The following is a 14,902-nucleotide window of genomic DNA, read 5'->3' on the forward strand; positions in this document are numbered from 1 at the left end:
TTTCTTTCTAATCTATCTTTTTAGCGCAATTGATTGTGATATGGATGCTACACCAAGTGGAGATGATCATCCACAAGGGGATGCGGTGAATGCCAGAGTTCCTAAACCAATAGGGACTTCCACCCCTAGAGCCACATCTAGAGCAGCTACTTCGTATACAAGTAGTTGACCCTCAGTAGATATAGAAGATGAGGATATGTTTAATGAGGAGAGGAGGAAATGCCCATTGAGCACGGTATACCACCATGGCATCCTAAAAAATGGTTGATCGTGTAAACCCGCAAGCAAGATGTTACCAATGTGTACAACTTTGTGGTTGTCATTTAAAGAAGCAAGGCACCAGTTTATTAAAAGCACATCTTAATGGTTGCCAGCGGTATTAGATCACCACTAATGGTATGCATATTAAGAAGCTGTCAATCCCCCAATACAATAAGAAGGTGTAGCAGGAACTGCTTGTAGAAATGACCATCTGTGATAAGATGCCTTTTACCACAGTTGAAAAAAAAGGATTTCATAAATTTGTTCACACTCTTGAGTCACGATTTCCGATGCCTTCATAGTATAAAGTGATATGAGATTGTTTGAAGAGGCATGCGAAGGAGAAGGCAGAAATGAAAGAGATGTTTATTACCATTGGCTAGAGAGTGTCATTTATGATTGATAAATGGATATCCATATAGAATGTCATCTACATGTGTATCACAACCCTCTTTGTAGACAGTGAGTGGACACTGCCCAAGCATATATTATTGGTTTTGAAGAAATTGTTGATCACAAGGGTTCATTAATTAGGGCTACGATGGACGACTGTATAAAGGATTGAAAATTTAGAAAAGTCACTTATATAACAGTTGACAATGCCAGTGCCAATGACACTACAATTGAGTGGTTCAAGTGAAATATAACAGCAAAAGAGGATATCATTCATAAGCATGAGTTTATTCATGTTCGATGTTGTGCAAATATCATCAACCTCATAGTTGCTTAGGAGTTTAAGGAGATTGGTGATTCCATTACCAAAGTCCACAACTTGGTGAGATATGTGAGAGCTTTCCGTCAAAGGCTTGGCAAGTTTAAGGCGATAGTCGAACAACTTCAGATCTCATGTTCTAATAGTACTTGGACATTCTGACTCGATGGAACTTGACATATATGATGTTGGATGTGGTGCAAAAGTACTGAAGAGTGGTCAACCGGATGGAGGCTTTTTAAGGCCCATAAAGTTGTAAGTACCTAGCTCTACGCCACAAAACTTCACGATTGCTAGATCTCTTGCTCGATCTACCTACAGGATGTTCTTCAACCTCCATTCATTCTTCCAACACAATCATAGCATATTTGGTATGTGAATATATTATTCTCTAGCTATAACTTCTTTTGGTTATATCTACACGTAATTATTTTCAGAAACAATTTATTTGATCTCGGTAATTTGATCTAAATTCTTTTTCTATTCCTTTTGTGAAGACTATTAGAGTTCTATTTAGAGTGACCCTCTTGCCTATCAAATTTTGATAAGATTTTATCTGTTAAGAAGATAAGATTTTATCTATTAAGAAGTTTAAATTTAAATTTAAACTAGGGGAGTAAGAGTTTCATTTTGAACAACTAGTAATGGATAAGCCCTATCCTATTCCTTGATGGGAGCAATAGTTCAAATCTAACTCTGTTAGAAGGTCCCTAACCTAGCCTATAAATAGAGGGCATGTGTACACCGTCAGTACGACAATCAAAAGGCATAGGCCAGAAGATTCTCTTCCTACTCAAATAGTTTTTTTTCTCTTCAAGTGGGTTTTCTTTAGGATCTTGCGCATTCTTGAATCACCATGGCAAGAGGTATGCAATTTATTATTTCCGTTGTTGTCTATTTTGTATTTTATTATTCTTACATATGGTATCAGAGTCAAGTTCATGCCTATTGATTTAGATTTTTGAGATATATGTATTTTCTCATTTGAGCATGAAAATCTAATATTATTGTGTTTTCTTTGTGAGATCAAATTTGGTTTGATATGAGAAATTTTATGGCATTTTGCTGCAGAAGTGTGAATACGTATAGTCTAAGGTGGTTCTGTCTAGGAGATTGAAACTTAAGCGGGACCATTGTGATCCTTCAATTTTTCTTGGGAATCTTGAAGTTCTGTCTAGGAAAGAAGAATATTTTTTGAAAATTTACTTAGTAGTACTATTCATTTCTAATGAAAAATTCATCAAGGCATTGATCAACACTATTTATCAAAAGAAAAAAAAAAATTTGAACCTCAACTATGGATTTACTTTTGGTTTGTTTTGGTCTTCTATCAATTTTGGCCTTATTAGGCCTTTAAAGACTTATTAGGCCTTTCGGCCTTTTAAACTTTCTTGTCTGTATTAGGCCTTTGGCTTTTAAGAAAGATTTGTCCTTATTAAAAGGCACCTTATAAAGGCCAGCTTTTGGAATTGGCTATATGTTTAGTAAGTATTGATCCACACAAAACAATTTTGACCAGGCCAATTTAAAGGAATAAAATATTATTTTTTAAATAAATATTTTATTATTTTTTTTAAAACAAAGGGTTTTATTCTTGGCTTCTTTTTGGATTGTTTTTTCTTTGTATTAACTTTTGGTGGATCAATAGATATTGTTTTTCCTATGGTAAGATACTAGAGGTTATGATTATTTGAAATATTTTGGGTGTAGCCAAAGCATCCTTATCTATTGAAAAAGAATCATCTAAGGCTGATTATCGGAGTATTTTGGGAGTAGCCAAAGCATCCTAATTTATAACGATAATCATATAAAGTTTTAACTTCATAAAGATATATTAGCATCAGTGTTGTGATTAAATCATTATTTTAGTGGGTCGGACTCAAATGGAGGTTATTATTGGTGGTAGATAGATGGTTTAATTAGAGTAAGATAGATGGTTGTGTATTGGTGGTAGATTTTCCTCTCCTACGGAAGGTTGAGGTTTCTCGCTTAGTCCTGTGACTAAGCTGGTGTCTCTTAGGTGCAAGCCTTTAGAGTTTTTTCTTAACAATGGAGGAGGACATCACGCAACGTTGGTGCAACCTTAACCTTACTGAAGAAGAGCAACAAGAGTTCCATCTCCCAGAGGATGCAGTCACGGCTACTAAGCTCAGAGGCAACCACTGCCTCCTGGCTATGATTCTCAATGATCGATATGCTAATAGGGAAGCATTCAAGTCCACCATGTCCAAAGTGTGGAACACAGAAGGATGGCTATCATTCAGGGACTTAGGTTCCAACAAGTTTTTGCTCGAGTTCCAGCTCATTTCTGATAAGGAGAAGCTCCTACAGGGAAGACCTTGGTCCTTTGATCATCACCTTATCAGCCTCAAGGAGTTTAAAGGAGTTTTGACTCCAAATGAGGTGTAGTTCAACACAAAACTCTTCTAGGTACAAATACATAACCTACTGTTTGCAGGGAGGAATGAGACGGTGGGGAGGAGGATAGGTGAAGCTATAGGCAGGGTGCACCTGGTGGAGGTGGATGATCAGGGGTGTGGATGGGGGAGCTTTCTAAGAATAAGGGTAGAAGTCAACATTACTAAACCTCTAAAGAGAGGCAGAATGATCAACCTGGAAGGGAGACAATGCTGGGCTTATTTCAAATATAAACGTCTCCCCACGATATGCTACAAGTGTGGATTACTGAAGCATGTTAATGGCAAGTGTCCTAGCTTCAACCTGGCCCCTCAGTCCCAAGAGCAGTATGGTCAATGGCTGAGGGCATCCACTGCCCCTCATCACCAACTCTCGGTGAAGGAGTATGGAGGGTCACCCTCATCCCCTTCAAAGGGATCTCCCACACAAGAACAAAGCCAAGAGGAAGGTCGTCAGCAAGGTGGTAGTGGCAAGTTTCAACCACCACCAGAGGTGGAGGTAACATGGTTGGAACCACCAGGTATTGTCCAGTAGTCCACATCTTTGTCCAACGAGGATAACAACTCCCCTTCTGCATAGGCCTGCAGACTACCACATGGCTCTGAGGCACCTCAAAACATGGGGAACTAGAAAGTGTACAATGGTGAATTTTTGTCTATTCATGGGACTGCAGGACACAAGTCAATACATAAAAGCTAAAAACTACCTTTTTCTTTGAAAAGCTCCTGTAGGCTTGTCGAGCAAAGCCTTAAGGTTAAGGCAAGATCTCCAAAGCAGTCCACTCCCATGAAAGGTAGGGTGAAATCTCCTAGGGGACAGAGCAGCAAGAAGAGCCCAATAGGTGGAAAAGGTCCCCCACTAATAAGAGGTGGAAGCTGAGAGCACGAGTTGGCCCATCTAGCAATATGGACAAACCAAAGGGAGGGGTGATGGGCCTTGAGCAACCCAGCAAAGCCCAGAAAGGAAAGGCCCAACCCGAGATAGGAAATGGAGCTAAGTAGAAGCTAAGGCTTCTTGATGAGGAAGAGGTTGAGGGGATTAGTGCAGGGGCAGAGGCTGCTATGTAGCCCTGCCTACCCTCATGAAAATACTATGTTGGAACTGTTGAGGGCTTGGGAACCCTCGGACAACTCATGAGCTTCACTTATTGGTGAAGCAAAGGACCCCCTAGTAGTGTTCCTATCAGAAACTAAATGCAGAAGAGAGAGGATGGAAAAGACTAGGAATAAGCTTGGACTTGATCAAAGTTTTGTGGTTGACAGTATAGGCAAGAGTGGTGGATTGGCACTGCTTTGGAAAAATGAAGTGAAGGCTCAGTTGACCTCCTACTCTAGGAGTCACATTGCAGTAACCATAACACCTGAGTATGGGGGATAACCTTGGTTGCTGTCAGGTTTTTATGGGAACCCATCAGTTCAGAAAAGGAAAGGTAGTTGGAAGTTGCTGAGAATGTTAAAGCCTGAGAACCAAACCCCATGGCTATACATGGGGGATTTTAATGAAATTCTCAGCATGGATGAGAAGTCAGGGGCTGCCTTTAGGCCTTTCTTTCAGATGGAAAGGTTTAGGGAAGCATTAGATGCCTGTGAGCTCAGTGACCTGGGCTACATAGGCTCCAAGTTCACATAGAGCAACAAGAGAGATGGAGGCAATTTCACTAAGGAAAGATTGGATCGAGCTATGGGAAATGCAACTTGGCCATTACTTTACAGCAATTGGGAAGTTTATGTTTTACCTGTCATAAACTCTAATCACTCCCCTTTGCTGATTGCATACGACAAAGGGGCAAAAGTTGTTCAGGTATGAAGCCAGCTAATCCAAAAGAGAAGGGTGTAAGGATACAGTAGAAAGGGCTTGGATGGCAACCTTCCATAGGGGCCATTCCCTAAGCTCCATCAAAATTGGCCTGGCTAAATGCAGACATCACTTGAGAAGCTGGCAGAAGACAAGTGCAGGTAACCAGACCAAATAAATTAGGCTGAAAAGTGACATGATCCGACATCTGCACGATTCAAACCAACGGGACCTTAATGACACCATAAGAGACTTGCAAAGAGAGGTGGATGGAATGTTGGTAGGGGAGGAAACCGAATGGAGGCAAAGGTCCAAGCAGTTCTGGCTCAAGGAAGGAAGAATTCCAGATACTTCCATAAATGTGCATCCCAAAGAAGACAAACCATACCATAAAAGTGGTGAAGAATGATAGAGGGGAATGTGCCAGGGAACATGAAAGCATATGCTCACTCTTCCAAAGCTTCTACCAGGACCTCTTCCAATCTTCTCACCCGAAAGGCATTGAAGAGGCACTTCAAGATATGGAGCCAATGGTGACACTAGAGATGAACAAAAATTTTCTAGTGGAATGCACTTTTGAGGAAGTTAAAAGTGCTGTGTTTGAGATGCAACCCCTGAGCTCCCCATGCCCAGATGGATTCTCTGTTGGATTCTATCAAGACAACTGGACTATAGTAGGAGACAAGGTGTTCTCAGCAGTGAAGGATTTTTTCTCAACCAGGTCAGGAATAGGAGAGGTAAATGATACTTACATTGTTTTAATTCCCAAGAAGAAGTGTCCTGATTTAGTTATTGAGTACAGGTCTATAAGTCTTTGTAATGTCCTATATAAAATTGTTGCCAAGGTCTTAGCAAACAGTTTAAAAGCCTTCATGCCATCCATCATTTCACCAGCACAAAGTACCTTTGTACCAGGGCGTTTGATATTAGATAATATCATAGTGGCATATGAGGCCATGCACTCAATGTAGTACAGGATGAGAAGCAAGAAAGAAGGGTATATGGCCTTGAAACTGGACATGAGCAAGGCCTATGACAAAATAGAGTGGCCCTTCTTGGAAGCTGCCTTGAGAAAGATGGGATTTGCAGAAGCATGGACTAAGCTTATCATGGAGTGTGTAACTTCAGTGAGGTACTCTCTTCTCATCAATGGAGAACCTAAAGAAACCTCCCTCCCAACCAGAGGGCTGAGGCAAGGGGACCCCCTATCCCCTTAACTCTTTATCTTGTGCTCTAAAGTTCTTGGTGGAATGCTTGATAAGGCTGAAGAGAAAGGACTAGTAACTGGATTTCCCTTTGCCAGGGGCTCTCTATTGGTTAACCACCTCTTTTTTACAGATGATAGCCTGCTCTTTTGTAGAGCCAATGCCCTGGAATGGAGTAGATTACTCAAGATCCTGAACTCATATGAAAATGCATCCAGCTAGAGGCTAAACATGGACAAGACAACAATTTTCTTTAGCAAGAACATCAGTGCATTCAGAAAGAAACCATCCTAACTGCAGCTCAAGTGAAGGAAGCAAAGGCTTTTGAGAAATACTTAGGCCTTCCCTCATATGTGGGGAGGCATAAACTAGCAGCCTTCAGGCCCATATTGGACTCTATTAGAAACAGGATCCAGAACTGGAAGGTGAAATTCATATCCCAGGTAGGTAAAGAAGTTCTCCTAAAATCTATTGTCCAAGCCATCCCAACTTACTGCATGAGCATCTTTAAGCTTCCAAAGGTCATTTTAAAGACCATCAACAAGCTAATGCAACACTTCTGGTGGGGAAGTAGAGAAGACAAAGTCAAAACCCAATGGATTCCTTGGAAGAAGCTTGGACAGACAAAAAGTGTAAGGGGGCTGGGGTATAGGGACTTTAATCATTTCAATATAGCTCTCCTAGCAAAGCAGGGATGGAGACTCATACAACAACCCCACTCCCTTGCAGCCAGAGTTCTAAAAGCAAAGTACTTCTCAAGAACAGACTTCATGAGTGGCAAGTTGGGCAGCAATGCCTCATACCTATGGAAGAGTTTTATGGAGGCTAAACAAGTCTTGGAAGAAGGCCTATTCTGGAGAATAGGAAATGGAGACTCAATATACATAGGGAGAGACAAGTGGATACACCAACCCACTTCATATCGGGTTCAGTCCCCTTTAAGTGATAGGCACTCAAGATGGCAAGTGAGTGAACTGATTGATAAGCAAGAGAAGACATGGATCAGGTCCATATTGAGGGAGGTCTTCTTAGAGAGAGAAGCTACTGTCATTAGCAAGATTCCCATAAGCCTGAGCAGGAGCCCAGATCAACTAATCTAGAGACTCACAAAGAATGGCCTATTCACAGTCAAAAGTGCTTATCATCTTCTAGGGGAGATGGATGTGTGTCTAAAGGGTCAAGCATCTAACGGTTTGAGGAACAACGATTTCCGGCACAGGCTTTGGAAGTTAAATGTGCCAAATGCCACCAAAATGATGCTTTGGAGAGCCTCTCATGAGTCCCTGCCCACAAACCAAAACCTAAACAAAAGAAAGATAAGGGAGTCTGCACTATGTCCCATATGTACCAGAGAACCATAATCAACTATACATGCCTTATGGACGTGTCCTTCAGCTCAAGATGCCTGGGGTGTTAGCTCGAGAAAACTACAAAAAGAGAGAGTGGCCAAGTCTAAATTCTCAAACATAGTATGCCACATGTTTTCAGTGTTGGATGAAAATGACATGTCAATCTTTGCTTCCATAGCTCACCAATTGTGGAAGAGAAGGAACCTATATGTATTCGACGGCAAATTTGAAGCCCCTGAGACAGTGGTGAAAACTGCCACTCAGACAGCACTCGATTACAAGGAAGCAAACAGCATCCAGGGGAGTAAGAACAAACCAGTAGTTGCATCGGTTCAAAGTTGGTCAACCCCTCATTTGCATGTGTTTAAGGCCAATTGGGATGCTTCAGTAGACAAAATCCAGTGCAAAGTGGGAATAGGTGTGGTAATTAGAGATTGGAATGGCCATGTGGTTGCTACCCTTAGATCCCTAAGGGACCTTTTCCCTGATGCATTGTTAGTTGAATCCATTGCTACCTTAAAAGCTGTCATCCTATGCAACCAGCTGAACATGCAGGATATAATATTGGAGGGAGACTCTCTCAATATGGTTCAACAAATCAAGGATGAAGTGATGAATTGGAGTTGTGCAGGAATGATCATTCAAGATACCAGAACAATGCTTAAGAAAATGAAAAACTAGTTTGTGATGCATATATCTAGGAACTTTAACAGTATTGCACATTGTTTAGCTAAGGATGCACTTAAACTCTCTGAGGAGAGCATTAGTTTGGAGGGAGTCCCTCCTTGTATCCAACATTTGCTAATCTAAATTAATTCCATTTTCAAAAAAAAAGAAAAAGGTATGGAGAATTTATTCATTAACATTGAATTATTCTAGTCTTATTATTTAGATATTTAGTGAATTTTTATGTGATGCAACCACTATTTATAGTTGGTTAAAATTTACTATTGGTTAAATTGACATTGGTTGATTTAAATAAAGTTAAAATTCATAACATTAAAGTATTTCTTAATTATTGCAGGTTTAGCATTTCCCACTTCACCTTTTGATGATGTTATTTGTATTTCGATGCTAAATGATGATAATTTCTTTGTCTGGAAAGAAAATATTGTTCTAAAATTGGGGTGCTTAGAGCTTGATATGGTGCTCCGTGTGGATGAACCACTCGCCCTCACAGAATCAAGTATGCCAGCACATATTTTTAAAAATGAACTGTGGGAGCGATCTAATCGTTTCTATTTGTTGATCATGAAATCTCACATCAACAAGAACATTCAGGGTTCTATCCTTGAAACTAATAAGGCTAAAGCATTCTTGAAGGCTGCTGAGGAACAATTTGTTTGCTCTGACAAGGGTTTAGCTAGCACTCTAATGAAGAAACTATCAAGTAAGACTTTTGATAGTACTAAAGGTGTGCGTGAGAACATTATGCAAATGAGGGACATGGCAGCTCAACTTAAGTCCCTAAAGATGGAGATCTCTGAGTCATTCTTGGTACATTTCATTCTAAATTCTCTCCCTTCTAAATATAGTCCTTTCAAAATCTCTTACAATACACATAAGGATGAGTGGTCAGTTAATGAATTATTGACCATGTGTGTTCAAGAAGAGAAGAGATTACAAAATGAGAGGCTTGAAAGTGTTCATATAGCCAATCATACTAATGGAAAGACCAAGAAAGGCAAGGATGCCCAACTGCATAAGCACAAAGTGTCATTTAAGAAAAAAGACAATAAGGATTCTGGTTTCTTCTACAGAAAGAAAGGGCGTATGAAGAAAGATTGCCAAAAGTTTAAGAGATGGCTTGAAAAGAAAGGTAATCTCCTATCTCTAGTGTGTCATGAATCATTTTTTGTAGAAGCTCCCCGAAACACATTGTGGATTGATTCTGGTTCTATAATGCAAATTGTTAATACCATATAGGGATTTCTAGAAACAAGGAAGCCAAAACCAAGTGAACAATATGTCTATTCAGGAAACAGGATGTGTTCACAAGTGGTGGTTGTTGGGTTCTTTAGATTATTTTTAAAAACTGGTCTTGTTTTAGACCTTGAAAATGTATTTCTTATTCCTAATTTTTCTAGAAATTTAGTTTCAGTTTCAAAGTTGACTGAGATTGACTTTGAGTTTCGATTTGCTAATTCTACTTTTAGCATTTTTAAGAATAATATTTACATTGGTGGTGGAATAAAAGTTGATGGTTTATTTAAATTTGAGTTAGATCCCAATTTTGAGAATAATTATTTATCCTTGCATATTGATGTTGGTATTAAACGGAGCATCATAAATGAGGACTCATCCATGTTGTGGCATAGGAGATTGGGACATATCTCCATAGAGAGAATTAAAAGGTTGGTGAATGATGGAGTCTTCCAGACTCTTGATTTTACTGACTTTAGGACTTGTGTGGACTGTATAAAAGGAAAACACAGCAACAAGACCACTAAAAGTTGCCACAAGGAATTTGAGTAGTTTAGAAATCATACACACTGATATCTTTGGATCTTTTCCTACTCCTTCCCTAAATGGTCAGAGATATTTTATCTCATTCATAGATAACCATACAAGGTATATGTATGTCTACCTTCTAAATGAAAAGGCAGAAACACTAGATGCTTTCAAAATCTATAATGTTGAAGTAGAGAAACAAAAATAAAATAAAATCAAGATCGTAAGATCTGATAGAGAAGGTGAGTATTATGGTAGGTACATAGAAAGTGGACAAATGATGGGTCCATTTGCACAATTCCTCGAAGAAAATGACATTATTGCACAATACACAATGCCCTACACACCACAACAAAATGATGTAGCTGAAAAGAGGAATTGCACGCTTATGGACATGGTAAGAAGCATAATTAGTAATTCTGAATTGCCATTATTCTTATGGAGTGAAGCCTTGAAAACCACTGTGTATATCTTGAACAGAGTTCCATTGAAGGCTATCTCTAAGACACCTTTTAAGTTATGGACTAGACGAAAACCAAGTTTGAGTCATTCACACGTATGTGATTGTTCTGTTGAAGTTAGGACCCAAGAACAATAAGTGATTTTTTCATTGGCAATCTGGTAAACTCAAAAGATTTCAAGTTTTATTGTCCTTCAAATAGTCCTAGAATATTTAAGAGCAGAAATGCCAAATTCCTTGAGGATGCTAAACCTAGTGGGAGTGTTTATCCTCATAAGTTGCAATTTGAGAAAGCACAAGAGCAGACTAAAACTCCTTCATATGAAGGACGTATGATTATGCTAAGAGAAGATCAAATTGATTTCTCTAAACAACAATCATTTCAAGAATAATCTACTCATGAAGAACAGGTTCAAGCCGAACCTTCTCCTAGTTTACAAACTACAGAGGAAGTAGTATTAAGGAGATCCTTAAGAGTAGCGAGACCAACAATTTCTAATGACTATATGATTTACCTTCAAGAATCTGACTTTGATGTTGGACCTAAGGAAGATCCAAGCTCGTTTTTAGAGGCCGTGAGTGGAGATAATTCCACATCTTGGTATGATGCCATGAAAGATGAGATGGAATCCATGGCTAAAAATAAAGTCTGGGATCTTGTTGACTTACCTAATGGAGCAGCAGCCATTGACTGAAATGGGTTTATAAAACCAAAAGGGATACTTCTGGTAATATTGAACAACATAAAGTTAGACTTGTAGCTAAAAGATTTACTCAAAAGCAAGGCATTGACTACCATGAAACTTTCTCTCCAGTTTCTAAAAAGGATTCATATAGAATAGTTTTGGCATTAGTAGCTCATTTTGATCTAGAGTTACATTAGATGGATGTTAAAACAACATTCTTAAATGGGGATCGTGAAGAGGAGGTATATATGTTACAACCTAAGGGTTTTAAAGAAAACAGTTAGAGAGTTTGCAAATTAAACAAATCCATATATGGACTTAAACAGGCCTCCCGCCAGTGGTATATACACAAGGTTATTAACTCATTTGAATTTATGGAGAACCTTGTTAATCAATGCATATACCTTAAGGTCAGTGGGAGTATATTCATTTTCCTAGTCCTATATATAGATGATATCTTGCTTGCAAACAATGATTTAGGCTTGCTTTACGACACTAAGCAGTTTCTTTCTCCAAAACTTTGAAATGAAGTATTTAGGTGAAGCCTCTTATGTCATAGTCATAGAGATACATAGAGACAGAGAACAAATAATTCTGGGACTGTCTCAAACGGCCTACATTGAAAGAGTTATGGAGAGATTCAACATGAAGAGCTGTAAGGCTTCGGTGGCACCTATTGTCAAAAGGGATGCATTTAGTAAAATCCAATGCCCTCATTTTGAACAACTAGTAATGGATAAGCCTATCCTATTCCTTGATGGGAGAAATAGTTTAAGTCTAACTTTGTTTGAGGGTCCCTAGCCTAGCCTATAAATATAGGGCCTGCGTACACCATCAGTACGACAATCAAAAGGCATAGGCCAGAAGATTCTCTTCCTATTGAAATATCTTTTATTTCTCTTTAAGTTGTTCTTGAATCACCATGGCAGGAACTATGCAATTTATTATTTTCGCTGCTGTTTATTCTGTATTTTATTATTCTTACAAAGACTTCTCTGTTCTGAAGCAAACCTAAATACTATTTTTCATTGCTATTAATATTTGTGTTGTCTCATGAACCCACTATGAATTTAGTCTCCCTTTTGTTAAGAGCAAATCAGTGCTATATTTTGAATAACAGTGCCAACCATTCTGGATGTGATCAACTCATAAGTGCACAAGTTTTTCTTGAGTGATGAGTTTGTATGTAGTTAAGGCATTAAAAAATACTGATTCTCCTCTCGATCTACTCTCGTTGTGCAAATACAGTACTGGTATAGATAATCTGGGTCATGTTCTCTTTCAATTATGCTGCTGGGAGTGAGGTAAAACACGATTGTACAGTTGTACTGTAGCAAATAACTGTCATATTATAGAACAGTGTTTCGTGTGGTTTGAAAGTTAGCTTTATCAATACGCCAATTATTGTATGTAGAGTTGTCCTGTAGCAAATAATTGTCATATTATAGAGTTGTGTTTCACATGGTTTGTGCTATTATAAAAAGGATTCTGTGGTCCGAGTGCATTATTTGCAAATTACAAGGTACACCCACAGAAAGTTCGCGAAATATTGGTCATCATCTTTTAGCAGAGACGCCTGCTGCTACATCAATCGTATAATCTTCTCGTTATATGACAATGGCGGAATCCATGTTGTATAAGAAGAAATTAGAAGGCAAAGTGGCCATAGTCACAGGCGGTGCTAGTGGCATCGGGGAGGCGACCGCACATGTTTTTGCCAAGCATGGTTCACGTATGGTGGTGATTGCTGATGTCCAAAAAGAAGTAGGCCAGCAGGTGGCCAAATCCATTGGCTTGAACCATTCCGCATACATCCATTGTGATGTTACTGATGAAGAGCAGGTCAAAGCCGTGGTAGAATGGACGGTCAAGAACTATGGGCAGCTTGACATCATGTTTAGTAATGCAGGGATTTTTAGTAGGTCGGATCAGACCGTACTTGACCTGGACTTATCGGCCCTTGACCATCTATTTGCGATCAATGTGCGCGGCACGGCCGCATGTGTAAAGCATTCAGCACGTGCTATGGTTGAAAGGGGTGTGAGGGGGACCATCGTGTGCACCGCAAGTATAGCAGCAAGCCGAGGTGCATTCCAAAAAACCAATTACTTTATGTCAAAGCACGCAGTGCTTGAGCCTGTTCGATCCGCAAGCAGGCAGCTAAGGGAGCATGGTGTTCGGGTGAACTGTGTATCACCCGTTGTAGTTGCAAGTCCAATGTCATACAGTGCATTTGGAATGGATGCAAAGCAGTTGCATGAGGCATTTGAGCCGCGTTCAAGCTTAAAAGGTGTTGCACTGAAAGCGGAACATGTGGCGGATGCTGTACTCTTTCTTGCGTCTGATGATTCTGGATTTGTCAATGGGCATGACCTATTGGTTGATGGGGGCTGGCTTGACACTAATACTACCGTCTGGAGATGAAAACAAATGCTTTAAAAATAATTGTACGAGAAAAATAAAGCTAATTAAAAGGGTGTGTATCTAATATATATTGAACTTGGTTTTCTGCAATAAAAGCTTCTTGTGCTTGTTGAGCAAATAAAGCTACCATGTGATGAGTTGCAAACGAGAATATCATGTATCGACCGTCCAATAAAATAAAATGTCTCATGGTTTAATTTCAGACTTGCAAATAGAATTTCACTACTACATATTTGAGTTTTTGTGTCGGTTTAGAATTTGTGTCAGTCAATAAACTTGTTATAACTTATGTACGTGTTTTACCGCCACCGACGTACAATCACCTGCAACCCAAGAAGGAGATGGCTAGGGAGTTCGTGGGAATGCCTTTGATGCCTAAGTCAGTAATCACCGTAAATGAAATTTCAATTAACATCGTTTATTTACCGGCGCAACCAAATGCCGGTAGTGGGTGGTCGGTATTTACGCGTTCCAGCATCATTAATGGCGTTTGCCCAAACGCCGGGACTTGGAAAACTCATTACCGGAGTTTTTGTACAAATTAACCGTGTTTATCTAAACGCTACCACTTTGCCTAAATTAACATCATTCACTACAAGAGATATGATATTTTGAGACAAAAAATGGAAATTTCGTCCCTAAAAGTTTTGGGAGACAAAAAGATTTCATCTCTATTTTGTCTCAAAAAGGCTGTCTCAGAAAGTTTTCGAAGATGAAAATTGAGCGGAACCGGTTGAAATTGAGCGGAACCCTCCGAAAAGTATTTTTAGGGACAAAATTGAGCGGAACCGGTCGAAACCGTTCAAATGGGAAATTTTTTCTGAGACAAAAAAAATGTCGTCTCAGAATAAAGTTCGAACGAAAATATTTTTGTTCGAACAACATGAAATGTTAATTCGAACCAATAACCATATCTGACCAAGTCCGTTCGAACAAAAAAGTTCGTAAGCGACTTTAGTTCGAAGAAAAATATTAACTGTTCGAACAAATAATCTATTTACAGAAATCTTTTGTTCGAACGGACTTTTAGAAATGAATTTATTCGAATGAGTATTTAGTTGTTTGAACGAACGCATGGATTGTACTTCCCGGTAAGCTCGAATGGGTATATTTTTGTTCGAATGTATACAAAAATGGTAATT

The 14,902-nt window shown here is 39.2% G+C and overlaps 2 protein-coding genes across 2 annotated transcripts; both read left to right on the forward strand.

Annotated features, from left to right (window-relative positions):
• The first annotated feature begins 5,544 nt into the window (after positions 1 to 5,544).
• Positions 5,545 to 7,490, forward strand: LOC122289271. Its single transcript, XM_043096255.1, has 4 exons — positions 5,545 to 5,987; positions 6,162 to 6,303; positions 6,448 to 6,501; positions 6,648 to 7,490. Exons 1-4 carry the CDS (start codon positions 5,545 to 5,547, stop codon positions 7,488 to 7,490), a joined length of 1,482 nt encoding a protein of 493 aa, XP_042952189.1.
• Positions 7,491 to 12,953: 5,463 nt separating this feature from the next.
• Positions 12,954 to 13,806, forward strand: LOC122290362 ((+)-cis,trans-nepetalactol synthase NEPS2-like). The gene has a single exon (XM_043098004.1). The coding sequence runs from the start codon at positions 12,954 to 12,956 to the stop codon at positions 13,758 to 13,760; it is 807 nt and encodes a 268-aa protein (XP_042953938.1). The 3' UTR covers positions 13,761 to 13,806.
• Positions 13,807 to 14,902: the final 1,096 nt, after the last annotated feature.

This window comes from Carya illinoinensis, chromosome 12 (genome assembly GCF_018687715.1).
Source record: "Carya illinoinensis cultivar Pawnee chromosome 12, C.illinoinensisPawnee_v1, whole genome shotgun sequence".
Taxonomy (NCBI): Eukaryota; Viridiplantae; Streptophyta; class Magnoliopsida; order Fagales; family Juglandaceae; genus Carya; species Carya illinoinensis.